Here is a 15165-nt window from a genome sequence, read left to right as displayed (position 1 = left end):
GTCTATCCATGTTAGCATTTGCCATATAAGAAACAAATACCCAAGGACTTTTGTAGTAGGGAGTTCATCTGCTCCAATATAGTCAATGCCCTTCTATTTGAGCATCAATTAATGGCCTTCACTTAACCATCCTGCATTTGATAATAATCTGAAGGGGAGAGTTCTTGATTCTGGGAATCAGATGGCATTACTGCTGTACCTCATGCAGAGAGCAGACCAGATGTCTTTTAAAAGGGAGGCAGTCTCCTTTAAATATCCATTAGAGCTAGCATTACTACCATGCTCAGCCTTCCAAGGCTCTAAAGGCAGTGGCAGAGGAGGACTAAATATACATAATGCAAGCGACTTAGTCTATAAGCAGTCAGTATGTCACTATCCTTCAACAGAACTGTTTCAAATGAAATTTTTATGGTTTAGAGGTTTTAGGATATATTTTTTCACTTCAAAGAGTCATTTTTTCATATTATTATATGAAACGACGGTGCATTTAACTGATTTAATAAAATCTAATTTCTTACTTTACATCTTAAGAAGAGAAAAACCTCTGTGAAAGAAATCTTTGTTAGCAAGGCATATAAGCAGAGTCCTGGTCTGCAGTAACATTAATAATCATGACTTGTGTTATTATATAAAATTCAACCAGTCAAAATTCAAGTTAAGAATAACTATTGCTACTTCAAGAAAAATTTGAGTTTTTCATTAGAGTAAAATCATGTCTGACATTTCATAAAGCTTAATGCAAACAAATGATTAATCATATTCATAAATATGTAAACATACCCTAACCATGATATTAAAAAGGTATATTACATTTGAGACAGAAGGACAAAATCAGAATGTTTTTAATTGCTAAGAATTTTATGTAGCAAGTTTGTCTATCCAGTAACATAATCACAAAATAAAAATATCACACAGAAGTGGAAATAACGAACATAAAATATCATTTTAAAACAGGAAAACAATGGAATCACTTTCAGGAGCCTCATAGAAAACCTTTAATTTACAATGCTACACTTTCATGATTAATAAGATTAATATGTGGTTTTTCTTTGATAAAAGTAGTCATGATTTTTTAGTATTACATACATTCATTGCACATGACAGACACTATTATAATAAAGATGCACCATTGTAATTACTTAAACAATTGTTTTGGCTCATTCAACACCTTTTAAATAGCTTTTTAAATACCTATTTAAATAGCTTTAAGACATATAAGAGGCAAATAATTACATATACTTAAGGATGAAATGTTCAGGTATTTAATTATCCAAATACACATTTACCCATTAAATTAGAACATTAACTGCTTAATATGTAAAACTAGTTTGAAATCATGACTCTTAATTAAATTCATACTTCAACATCTCTCATGAGACTTGCCAACTTCAAAAATGACTTTAAAAAATTCGCTTGGGGGTGAATCACCAATACATTCAGAAACATAGCCAAAACAAAGAGTGTTATTTCAAAGACTGAATTCAGAAAATGAACCAACTATTTTTGTACATTATATTAATAAATTGGTTCTTTGTTGAAAATCTCAAACATGAATGATATGAACAATACCATGTATGAGACCTATTAAAATGGCAATTCAAAGAAATTATTGCTTAACCTAAAGGAAAAATGTTACTGTTGGATTCCTGCCTGGGGCTTAAATTGTGGTCTTGCATTAATAAAGTAGGTTTTTTGATTCCCTAGCTTTGGGTGATACTTTGAAACTTTTTGTGTTTTCTGTGGAGATATTTCATACAAGCTCTGAAATTTGAGAGTCCAGTTAACAAAATAAAATTCCCACTGGGATGGTAAAATATATTAATTCTAATATGATATAAATAGAACAAATCTGATTCATTTATTGGGCAAGTGCTACATTCTGAACTATCCAACTCAAATTAAATTCAACTCTGTGGCAAACAATTCATTTTCTCATTAGGCAATCAATGCTACTTTCAATAAGGCAATTCCTATTTACCCTCTGGCCATAGCAGTTGTCTTTAAAACCAAGTTCTAAACCTGTAGTTCATGTAAAAGGATATGATTTCCTTAGCAAGCAGTTAAGAAAATCTACAACAGGCCAGCATGGTGGCTCACACCTGTAATACCCAGCATTTTGGGAGGCTGAGGCAGGTAGATCACCTGAGGTCAGGAGTTTGAAACCAGCCTGGCTGACATGGCAAAACCCCATCTCTACTAAAAACACAAAAATTAGCCAGGTGTGGTGGTGGGTGCCTGTAATCCCTGCTACTCGGGAGTCTGAGGCATGAGAATCGCTTGACCTGGGAGGCAGAGGTTGCAGTGAGCCAAGATTGCACCACTGCACTCCAGTCTGGGTGACAGAGCAAGACTCCATCTCAAAAAAAAAAGAAAAAATATATATACAATAGAGATGTATGTTAAAGAGAATATAAGTTCTTAAGAAGTTTCATCTAATTAATGAAGCTCTCCCTTCCCATATTCAGTGATCCAAGAAACTGAAATTTAAATGGTTGTAAAGTTGTAGGTGTAAAATTCTCAGATTATTCATTCGTATTTCCCGAATGGAAAAGGATTAGAGATAACAGAATATTATTGATTTTCAGAGGAAAGTAAATTAAAAAGTGTTCATAAAAACTTTATATGGTATTACTCAATGCTCACCAATTGTAAGACTATTGCATTCATTTGTATATGCAAATTAAACGGAAAATTCATAAAAACATATGTATCACCAGTAAACCAATCAGTAAAGTACAATATAACACAAAAGAAAAAGAAATATTGCTTTTCTCCAATAAAAGCAAGGTTAATAAAAACATTTTTAGTAAGAAAATCTGTGATTTTCATTTTAAAAATCTTCCAATTTTAAACATCATTACTATAGCAACACATTAAAAGTATTATCAATAAATGCCTTTACAATTTCAATGAAAACCTACTGTGTTTTCCTTATTGGGAATACTGCTTTCAGTCATCTTTTTTGTCTGACGTACTGTCTTCATGCTTTTCAGGGCTGACTTTATTACTGGCGATGGAGGGAGCTGTCTGGACTTCTTTTGGTAATGAAAACACATGGCATGTCTGGAGGTCTAGGTATGTTGTAAATATCTTAGCATATTCTGGATGCTTTAAGGCAAAATTTTTAAATTCCTCTAGAAGAGAAAGAAAAAATAAGTTGGGGTGAATCTTCTTTTGGCATGATGCAGATTAATAAATGACTCTAATAACGCAATTATTACAAAAGTCTACTACTCAACACACAAACATTGTTGATGAAAATATAAGTTATACAACCACTTTGGGAGATGGTTTTTCCATTACCTAGTCAAGTTGAAGATATACATACTCTTTGACCCATTAATTCTACTCCTGAGGTATATAACCTAGAGAAATTTGTGTATATTGTGCTCTGAGAGACATGTATGAGAATGTTCACAGCAACATTATTCATAATAGATAAAAAATAAAAACAACTTGGATGTCTATCAACAGTAGAAATGCATAAATAAGTTGTGTCATACTCATGGAACATAAGGCTATATAGCAATGAAAATGAATGAACAGCTATGTAGTAACAATATGGATTAATCTTAAAGCCATAATGTTTAATGAAAAAAGCAAGATATAAAAGAACACATAATTGTATGAGTCTATTTATATAAAGTTCAAAAACTTAGACAAAACTAAAATACAATATTTAAAGATACATACTTTTGGAGTGAACTATTAAAGTAAAATAAAGCAAGGCAGAGATTTCTTTTTAAGTCAGGATAGTAACCCCCTCCTTTAAAAGAGAGGTACAGGTGTGGTTGGGAAGGGGCACACAGGAGTCTCTGGAGTTTTGGAAAAGCTCTATTTCTTGACTTGAATGGTAGTTACACAGGTGTTCACTTTATAAAACTTAATTGTGCTTTATATGCTTTATTTAGTTTTCCGTATTTTTGTTATTTCTAGCAATTAAAAAATGTTTCAAATATTCTATTACCCAGCACTTTCTATAACTGGCTTTTAAAACTATTTGAGCCCTTAACTCTAGTACAGAAAAATACAGTCTTAAAAAGCTGAGCCTTGATTTATAATCAATAATGGATAGGAAGTGTACAATATAAAATAATCATACCACAAGGACTGCAAATAGAGGAGTTCTTTTTAACTCAAGTGTTTTAGGTGCTGAGGCAGGGCTATTAAAGGCTTACTCAGTTAACTATCAGGATTTGAACCTCAACTCTCCATAACCTGGAGTTTCTGAAATATTATTCTGTCCTCTATTTTGATATCTCTCCATGTTCTTCTTTTTGTTAGATAAAACTTGATTGAGTTTATTAGAGCAAAGACAGCATGGTCTTTCAATTTGCTGCTATTTGGTTCGATAATAAAAGAATTTTAACTCAATGTCTTATTTATATCCATTTATTTTTAAAAATCATCTGATAAGCAAGTCTGCTTCATGACACAGTAGACTGCCTAACTCTTGAATATAAAAATAGGTCTTAGTCTGCAATGACCCCTGATCATGCCACTGCACTCCAGCCTGGGAAACAGAGTGAGACCCTATCTCAAAAAAACAAATAAACAAACAGGTCTTAGTGATAAGGAAGTCACCAGTTTGAACCCAAATCATTATTTGCAATTGCAATGTTGTTTTGCATTAATAGACCACTTTTTCTTTCTAAATCAGGCAAACTACTAATTGTTCTTTTTTAACTTCCAAAATAAAGGTTCTTGTTTCTAGGGATACATTATAGAAAAAGAAATCAAAATAAATACAGCTTCGTCTACATGAGTCTGTTTCAGTGATGGAGACATAGAAGACTTAAGTGACCTCGAAGATAAGTGAGCATGACAGTTGATCTACTGAAACCAAGAACTTTAATTTCAAGACTTGTGCTGTGTTCAAAAGATCAAGATCCTCTGCTGGGATGTCGGTGGCATTAAAGAGTAACTCATTTCTGAAAGTCCTGTGATTGGCTCTAAGTGGAATTTGAGTATTAATTTAGATAATGGAAAACCAAATAAAAGTAATTTAAGGCAGCAGTCCACAGTCTTTTTGGCACCAGGGATTGGTTTTATGGAAGATAATTTTTCCATGGATGGTAGAGGGGATAGGGGAGATGGTTTTAGGATGAAATTGCTCAACCTCAGATCATCAGGCACTGGATTCTCATAAGGAGTGTGCAACCTAGATCCCTCACATGCGCAGTTCACAATGGGGCTCACGCGCTCCTGTGAGAATCTAATGCCTCCACTGATCACACAGGAGGTGGAGTTCGGGCAGTAATGCTCACTCGCCTGCCACTCACCTCCTGCTGTGCAACTCTGTTCCTAACTGCCACAGATTAGTACCGGTCCATGGCCCAAGGGTTGGGGACCCCTGATTTAAAGGGTCACATTTAAACAATTTAAATGGTCACATTCATGACAGATAGCAATATCTACTTTTTAAATAAAATTACACTTAAATACTTCAAACATTCTTGAAAAATATGGCAGATTTGCCTAACACCAGGAAAGGGGAGACATTCTGTGTATTACGCAAAGAAAAAGGTTGAACTCCAAAAATCAAAGCAGATATCCCTGAAAAATTACTTAATTCGACAGGTTATTATGGCTACCTACAAATCATTTTTAGTATTAGTTTCCATTGAAGTAGTTATTCCAAATAGCTTTTCAAAATTTAGTAGTTTAGAGTAATGGAGAGCCTTACTTATGAAAAGAAAATAGCCAAGGAAGAATCAGTACACATGAGTTTATGACTCATAACTTTCATCTCAGTATATATACCTCCCATTTTATTCTATTTTTTTCAAGTGAACTCAATATATTAAGTGCCCTAGGCATTTAATTACCTAAATGACAGTAATTAAAAACAGAGAGTAAGAGAAGTATGTAATCTACTTTTCCCATCCCATGAAAGTTAACAAGCTGAAACTCTTGAACACCTTAAGGAAAGAGTAACTAAAGAGTCTCCCTCCAGCCTCAGGGGAAAGACTGAGGAAGATAAGCCAGCTTGACATCCATGACCACATCAAACCCAAGACAGGGAAACAATCTTCTTGGCCTCTCCATTGAGATGTCTTTCTCAACAACTGCACTGTGAATATAGAGAAATCGATGTACCATCCTTTAACCCTGTGCAACTTGTTTTGATAGGTGGACTTGAGCCATCAAGAGAAAAGACAGTTACTGATGGATAGACCTGCCACTTTGCCACAAGGTCTTTCTCCATAATAGACCCTAACTCATAGGAGTTGCTATCAAGATGGCATGAGACAAGTAATGTGAAAACTTACATAGGTCACTAACAGCAACATCAATAAATGGTTCAGCTACTATTATTGTTGGTGCCTCAGTCCATGTTCCTTTACTATAGTTGCAACCTACCTGGTTAACTTGTTCAGTTTTGCCTGGTCACACTGACAGTAGAAAGCACTAAGGTGTAGAGTTAATAGTGCAGGCTCCAAAGCCAAACTGTTTTGGTTTTTGAATTGTGGCTCTGATGTTCTTTAGCTGAATTATCTTAGATAAGTTACTTAAATTCTTTGTATCTTAGTAAAATAAGAATAATTAAGAATACTGATTAGATAGGCTTGCTATAAAGATTACACAGGTTAATATATATAAAATGTTTAATAGAGTGCCTAGCATATAAGTCCTCAGTAATTAGTACCATTACTACTATTATTACTGTGGTCATCATTATTACTATTATGTCTATTATTAATATAATTAGTTAAGAGAAACAGTACTCTTGAGCAGCAGTCCATAGTCTGGATGTCCTCCTTTGAATAAATTAGGAGGCCAAATTGCCGACTCACCATAAGAAATTGAGTACCCTTGGGCTATTTCCTTGAAGAGACCAGAAACATCAAGGTCAGGCACTCCAAGGGAAGCCTGTAGAATGGTGGAGAACTCTTCTTCTGTTATATAGCCATCCTCATCAACATCAAAGAGCTGAAGAAAATAAAATGTAAGAATTAGATCCCTCAGGGTCATAGTGGTGGGGAATAATCTTGGAAAATAAAGTCTTTAATAATTCAAACATCTACTGTGGCATGGGCTAGAAATATGTATATTAAGAAAGTATCACCTCTGCTACCCTCACAACACCTGGAGCTTGGTGGTTGACAGAGACAGGATTGAAACAGGAGCTATACCAATGGTACATAGTACAAAGGGACAGGGGAGCTCCATGGGGAACAGAAGGCTTTACAGGAGTTAACATTTGAGTTGGGTCTTAGAACATGAAGAGAAGTTCCCAGAATATACAAGGAAGGGCAACTGATTGCCTGGAGCTCCAGTCAAAAGATAGAGAAAAACAGGAATTAGATTATGGTGGGCATATAATTCCTCACAAAATCCTGTAAAATTTTAATGAGAGTGGAGGTGGTGTGATCCTATGAGAACTAAGAAAACTCTTTGAGGGAGAGTATGGAGGATGAATTGGGGGCAAAGGATTGATAAAACCAGAGGCAGGAAAACTAATTAAGAGTCTGGGGTTGAGAAGCAGGAAGGACAGGAAGGGATAGAATTCATAAAAAGCAAAGACAGGACTTGCATATCAATAAGGGGTCTGTAGTGATGGAAAGGAAAAAAGCAAAGATGATTGATATCTTCTAGCTTAGGTAACTAAGTAAAAGCTGATTACCTTAACCAAAGTGGGAAACAGAACAAGTGTCACAGAGACCAAGAGTTAGACCTAGAGAGGTTAAATTTGAATCAGAGGTGCCAGGAGTAAATCAGAGATTCAGCATATCATTTTAGGAAACTGATGAGTGTTGAGTTATAAATTTGGGTAAGAATGGAAACTATGAGTATGTTTGAACTTATCTGTAGAGAATGCATACAGTAAAGCAAAGGCCTGCGAACAGCAACAGTTGAGATATGAGTAGTGAAAAGGAGTTCTGACAGAAAAGGCTTAGAAGAAGTAGTCAGACAGGAGAACCAGGAAATAAGAGCATGCCTCTTAGAAGCTAAGGGAGTGTGTTCAGGAAAGAGGAAGAGATGCTAACAGTAGTGTGGGACAACAGAGCAAAATGCCATAGGAAGGCCAAGCAAGAAGTGAAACAGTTTGTTGGATTTGATTATTAGAGGATCCGGATGACTTTAGTAAACAGTTTCAGGGAACCAGAAGCCAGACGGTAATGGGAATCAAGAGATGAACAGAAGTGAAAAGCAGAGGTAAGAAGTATGGACTCTTCATTTTAAGAAATTATGAAACAAAGGGAGAGGGATACTTGGGGTAGTATCCAAGCACAAAAGAGGTTGTTTTAGGAAAGGAGAGATTGAATATGTTTTTAGGAGGAGGGGAAAAGGCAGTAGAGTGGGGGAGACTGAAAGTCATGAAGCAAAATAAGGATAACTGACAGATAATTAATATCCCTTACTCAAAGTCTTCTCCTGGGTCTTAAGAATTTTTAATGATATGAGTACTTACGTTTTAGAAGCACTGATCAGAAGTGTTCAAATCACTTTACATGTATGAACTCACTCAACTCTCACAATAGTCTTATGGTAGGTGCTACTGTCAGTCCTATCTTACAGATTGGAAAGCTGAGGGGCAAGGAATTACATGTATGAACTCACTCAACTCTCACAATAGTCTTATGGTAGGTGCCACTGTCAGTCCTATCTTACAGATTGGAAAGCTGAGGGGCAAGGAAGTTAGGAAGCTTTTCCCAAGGTCACACCACTGGCAAGTGGTACAGGGGGTATCCCAATCCAGATAGATAATATCTAGAGTTCCTGATATGGAGATTTCTACCTCTGACCAAACACAAGATCAAAAAGAGAGAAAAATGAGTATTAGATAAGGGGTGATGACCATGAAAAAAATAATAAGCAAATATTGAATAGCATTTTAATGGTTCATAAAGGGTAGAAGGATAAAAAAAATATAACTTGAAGTTGAGATTTGTTGACCCAGCAGACAAAGCTCTGGCTTCAAGTCCAGTTCCTACCACTCAGTCCCAAGTTAGGGGATAAAATAGTTGGAAAGTGAAAAGTGAATCACATCTGTTTTCACAAACTATAGACCTCAGGCTCTTCATGTGCCCTGGACTTCACACGGTAATTGCCAGGACTCAGTCTTAGCTCCCTCCTTACAAGCTCTAACCTTTCTTCAGAGGCCTTCCATGCCTAAACAGTTTGTACCAACTCATCTGAACAGTCTAAATTCTTGTCAGGTTTGGTGCTTTGGTGTCTGTCACTTCTGTATAAGTTACATGGTCCATACTAGAGACTTTTACTTTCTCTATATGTGTCCTCTGCCATAACTCCCCTCACTAAACTCTTCAATTTCCCTCACTTACTTGTCACTCCCCACTACATAGTTCCTAGATCTAAGGTAAACCCCATGCATGATCTGTACTCTGGTAAAAAGTTTAACACCCCAGTTTCTTTTGTTATGGTGACTGATATCTCCCCATTGCACAGAATAACGTGGAATCTTAATGAAAACATTCTGTCTTTCCCATCAAAAACATGGCCCAAGACCAGCTGGACCCTCCCTGAAATGTGCATTATGAACAGAGTTGGAGTTTGCTCATTTTAACTGCAATGCCCAGGGAGGGTGTAAGGCTGTTCCTGCAGCCGGGACCTCTGAAGCTGCCTGGCTGCAAGTTTTCCCTTGGGTCTACTCCCTGGCCTTACAAATAATTCCACTTTGGCATCAGTCAGCCAGTCTATCTTACTGCTTGCAAATGAAGAATCTTGACTAATATTCAAACTCTAAGTGTCACTGTGAAGGTGAAATGATATAAAAGATGGAAAATTAACTGTGAAGTGCTATCCAAATAAAAGGATGTAAAAGAATCCTATATGTAAAAGGATACTACTAAATAAAAAGTATGCAAAAATACTTCCAAAACATAAAACACACTAGAAAAGGAAGGTTAAAAAATAACCAATGTAAAGCATAATTCTTGCCTTACTGGAAAAAAAAAAAGCTAATTACAGTTTTAAGCCCTCCTTTCTCCCTTCCCCTTCCCCAAACCAAGGTCTAGGCTAGATAAAAATCTCAGTTTCTTTCAAAACACAATTACTGTGATTAAGGGCCAAATTTTCTATCAGGTCTTTCATTAGTAAACCAAAATGACCATTTGCTCAACTAAACTTATAATTACACATACAATCTCAAAACAGAAACAGAAATATCTAGATCAGAAAAAGTTAGCTATGTGTGTAATTTTAGGTTTTATGATGAATAAGTCTGTAAATGCTGAAAGGTTTAAACTTTGGAAAAAGTCTGGCCTTTGCCTTATGACCATCTGCTAAGCATCAACCATTTCGGTTCTTTATAGGCCTAGCAGTTAACTCAGTTTAAACCAATCTGAAATAAAAAGTAAACTCAGGGGCTCTTCTGTCAATGATAGTACACATAAAAATTCCTAAGACTTATCCCAAGTGGCCTCTAAGACATAAGAAAGACCTCTTGGAAGAAGAAAGTCTTTATAGATAATAGAGGGAGAAATGACATCTTGGAATTGCAGTGGGATATTCTTCTCCAAGAAAGCCAGGAAGAGACGAGTAGAAAACAGAAATAGAGAAGATCTGCAGCTTTTCTGTTGGACAAAAGCAAGGAAACTAAGTGGCTGTACAACAAGAGCCAATATACACAGCTTAGCAAGCCAAAGAGAGAAATCAAGTTTCTCTTTGACTTGAGAGATGACCATGAAAGCTTAGAACTAAAAGGGAGTATCATATTTAAACATACTGATTAGATAGATGAAGCCCCTTTACCCTCAGAACAGAACATACATTTTGGGAATGTATTCTTCCCTCTTCTTTCACACTTGTAAGTAAATGGTCCTCAAAATTCAAACTTGCATCAAGCTCTGTGGGAACCAGGGAATGAATTTTATTCATCGGCTCCCAATTTAGATCCCTGTATTGCTGTGAAAATCTATGGAAGACATGAGGGGTAGGAACTTGGGACATTTATGATGGAGTTCACTGGATACCACAATGAAAAAACAAATTCTATTAAAAAACATACCACTGAAAATATCACTGATATACAGAATGAGAAAATAAGGATAGATCAGAACTTTCCAGAGAGTGAATTAGGATGACTAGTGACAGGTGGTGTTTATTTATAAACTTCCCTTTGGGGCTTCAAAATGGGGAAGCTGAAAAGAAATACTTTTTAAGTTAATTTATGAAACCGCCTGCTCTTCAATCTTGATGCTGTTAATTAGGCTGCTTTTAAAGACTTTTTGCTTAACGAATGCTTGTTTTCTTTATTCTCAGTAGCAACTGACCTAATCACATTATTGTCCTGTACATGTCACAGCAGATCTATAAAATCATGTAATAGATTCACTGATTTTTCAAATAATACACTTAGAGTCAACACTTGTTTATGAGGCAGACCAAGATGCTTTCAGTGGGGCTGACAGTACCTTAAATGCCACCTGGATGATCTCCTCTGTGTTGGCAGGGTTGCACAAGACAGCCAAGCCAATCACATACTCTCGGAAGTCGATGCTGCCATCATGGTTCTGTGAAAGGATGGGAAAAATCAATTAGGAGGGCCACTAGTGGAATTACTACTAGTGGAATTAATCCTACAGCAAGGTGAAATTCAGGTATGTCTTACAGCTCAACATCATCATTCACTGCTCCTATTTGGAGGAACGTCTAATTGAGATGGAAGAGCAAGCAAGTAGCCCAACTATTCCCAAGAAGGAAGAAAAATATATTTTCTGTTTAGCAACAAATATAAACCTTTTATGGCTGGGGCCATTTATCATGGCTCTATGGCATCCAGTGGGGGTTCTTGAGCTCAGCTTTGCCATGATGGGAACCCCTCTGGGAGGCAGGACCTTTGAGTTTCATCCTTTGTGGAAATGAAGTGCTTATTTTGCCATTACTGGTGGTCCTGCCATAAAGACCAACACCAAAGGGTCATTAAGGGTCCTAAAGGGTTACTAAGCATTCTTCCACATGTGGAAAATAAAAGGATAAGAAAAAGGGCAATAATCCCAGCTACATTTTTTCTTTCTTCCAGGCTTAATCTGCAGTAAACCAGGAGCAATACATCCTAGGAGGCATTTCCTGATGGCAATATAAAGGAAGAAATTTATCATTGTAATTTGGGCTGACTAAACACAGAGTTTTCCCTGTACATTAACTGTTTACCTAGACAGGAGCACTAAAGAAGATGAAAATGGAGAGAAGAAAGCTTAGGAGAAAATGAAGAAAGAGTGACAGAGATGAGGCAGAGAGTAGGGAGGACTGAAGGAAGACAGACCAGACAGAGAACTAAAAAAGAAAGAGGGAGCAGAGGAGAAAGGACAAATAGATGGAAGTGTTAGAAAAAAAGATAGCAATGTGGAGGTAAGGTAGGAGGAGGGAGAAAGAGAACTGTAAATAAGTACTTGATTATAATACCAGGTGTTAGAATCATTTTGGCAGCAAATTTTTCAAGTGGTAAGTTCCCAGATAAACTATCAACTAGTAACAACAAAGCTAGGGCAGTACTTAATTTGATAGGTTAATAATAATATTTGACTCAACAAGAGTAAGACATTCAACTGTGACTAAGTATCTGAACTTTAATCAAAAGTTCCTTAAAGGCAAGGGCTGTTTTCTTTGTGTAACAGTGTATTCTCATTCCCCAGCACAGAGACAAGTGCTAAAAACAACAACAAAATAACATTTTCTCATCTACCTTTACCTACTACTCTAGGTTTATAGAACTTTCACTTTAAAACACTAAGGCAAGCATTCTTTGCTGGGGTTTCATGAATGAATTTGGGGAAGAGAGGGCTGTGAAGTCCCTGAAATGGTATGCAATTTTTATGACATCTTTCTAGAGAAAAATGTTGTAGCTTTTATCAGCTTCTCAAAATAACCAAAACTCAAAAAGTTAAGAATCATTTTCACCATATTACTTTATCTTACTGCAGGGTGAAAACTAAAAGGAATAATAATTTAATCTCATTTTCTCACCAGAGAAAGTAGAAACAGAGGTTTTGAGATTTCACTAAAGCAACAAGGTTTATTCCTGAAATATTCAAGTTACCTGATTTCCTTTTGTCTGATTACCAGTCTGTCAGAGAGCTGTTCCCCCACTCTTTTCTTTAATCAGCTTTATTAGTGTTGATTATATTTACATTCAACAGGATGCATCCATTTAAAATGTACAGTTTTAATGTGTTTTTTGTCTCTTTTAGAGATATGCTCTTACTCTCTTGCCCAGGCTGGAGTTCAGTGGCTATCCATAGCACAATCATAAGCGCACTACAGCTCAAACTCCTTGTCTCAGGAGATTCTTCCACTTCAACCTCCAGAGGAGCTGGAACTACAGGCGTGTGCCACCACGCCCAGTTTATTTTGATGTGTTTTGACAAATGTATACACCATGGTAACCACTGTCACAGTCAATATCTACATTTAATCACTCTAGAAGTTTCAGAGAAGGCAGAGTATTAAAGGAAACCATTTCCTTCTTTGCCACCACCATTTAATTTTCTTATGCACTCTGGAGGGCTGTTTTTACTGAACCTTAGAGGTTGAGGATGTTCTTGAACCATGGCTATATTGCTCAACATAGATACATTTCTTCCGCACTTAGCTTTTTCCACTAAGCAACATAGAAGTCTTAAATAGAAGTTCTTAAGAACAGATCTAAGAATGATTTATGGACATTGAAGTTACTATTATAGATTGTCTGTATAATTGGAAATACTCCTTTGAATTTATGTTGTATCTTTATTGTGAGACATCTAGTTTTTATCTATACTACCAAATCCTATGCATAACACAGGTCAAGCATCATTAAGTTATTTTGCAGATGGAGAAATGGAAATGTGACAAACTCGTAATATATCCACTAGTCATAGAACAAGGTAACATTCTGGACCCCTAATTTTCACCAACAGATGAGAGGTTTTGAATGACAAAAGAATGTTAAAGCAGACTCTTGATGATCGCAAGATTATCTGGATGTTATCATCCTGGTAATGTGAAGAAAAAAGCAGCATGAAAATTATTCTGAGAGATTATATTATTGGATTAGTAAATCAAACACTGTTAAGATTCCAAATTCAGAATAATAATATTTAGAACTGGAAGGAATCTTATAAATCATCCATTCAACTTCTTAATTGTTACCGATGAAAAAAATGAGACAAAAGTTTCTCTTGAGGTCACAAAACTCACTATTGCCATACCTGCAATTAAATTTAGGTAATCTGGCTACTTACTAAAATAAATAGCTTGATAAAATATATCCCCAAACAGATAAAAATTATACAGCAAAATATACTATTTTTAATTCTTAAATTTTGAATCAGTATCATGATAAGAATTATTCCACAATCTTTGGTTCTTTTCTTTAAAAACCTACCGAAGTGCCCAGGAAGAATTATGAACTTAAGAAAAAAAAATCTAGACTTGAAAATATTTCAGGGCCACATTTCAAAGGAAGAGGCCAGTTCTTTGGAGGGAGGCCATAATCCCTCCATAAACTGTCCTAGTCTGGAGCCCAGGGAAGTCCAGAGTTGGAAGTAAGGAGTTGCATTGAGTAACTGCAAATAGAAGGGATAATGGTCTCACAGAAACTCCAGACAGGGGATCCCATCCCTTTCCTGGAAGTTAACAGGATCAGAAAAGCATGGAGTTTTGTCTGGGTGGAGGTCACTGCGAGCTCATGGCCCCCCAGCACCTTTCATCTGCTCAGTCACACAACATCAGCTTTTAGGGCAAGCAGGAAGTTCTAGGCTACTTGTTCAAATATTGTTCACTTAAAACTCTTTTTTTTTTTTTGAGACGGAGTCTCGCTCTTGTTACCCGGGCAGGAGTGCAATGGCGCGATCTCGGCTCACCGCAACCTCCGCCTCCTGGGTTCAGGCAATTCTCCTGCCTCAGCCTCCTGAGTAGCTGGGATTACAGGCACGCGCCACCGTGCCCAGCTAATTTTTTTGTATTAATAGAGACGGGGTTTCACAATGTTGACCAGGATGGTCTCGATCTCTCGACCTCGTGATCCACCCGCCTCGGCCTCCCAAAGTGCACTTAAAACTCTTGAAAAAATAAGGAGCGATTCTTATGTGTCTGATTCTTAGGTATCAGTTCCTTCTAGTTGTTTCATAGTTGAATTCATTCAACATCTTTTTTCATGTGGAATTAGATACTCTTTACAGCTTTTTATGTTTAGCAAAATTTAAGGATATGGTTTTG

General features: G+C 36.4%; 1 protein-coding gene across 5 annotated transcripts in view; it reads right to left on the bottom strand.

The window, feature by feature from the left end:
- Positions 1–15165, bottom strand: part of LPCAT2 (lysophosphatidylcholine acyltransferase 2) — a 118729-nt gene that overhangs the window by 35561 nt on the left and 68003 nt on the right. For 3 of the 5 annotated variants that reach the window (XR_010344834.1, XR_010344835.1, XM_064383076.1), the window contains exons 12-14: positions 11382–11480; positions 6798–6933; positions 2922–3134 (exon numbers count right to left, since the gene is read on the bottom strand). Coding sequence is in view for 3 of the 5 variants with exons in the window: in XM_064383076.1 (XP_064239146.1) it covers positions 2950–3134; positions 6798–6933; positions 11382–11480 (420 nt within the window). In the remaining 2 variants the exon portion in view is untranslated. Of the gene's footprint in view, positions 1–837; positions 3135–6797; positions 6934–11381; positions 11481–15165 lie in introns of those variants that run through there. The other 2 variants (XM_012447934.2, XM_012447931.2) reach the window with 1 other exon arrangement.

Source organism: Aotus nancymaae, unplaced genomic scaffold (assembly GCF_030222135.1).
Source record: "Aotus nancymaae isolate 86718 unplaced genomic scaffold, 86718_ANA_hifiasm-v0.15.2.pri h1tg000030l, whole genome shotgun sequence".
Classification (NCBI taxonomy): Eukaryota; Metazoa; Chordata; class Mammalia; order Primates; family Aotidae; genus Aotus; species Aotus nancymaae.
The sequence above is the reverse complement of the archived record's forward strand: the minus strand, read 5'-3'. Positions and strand labels throughout refer to the sequence as shown.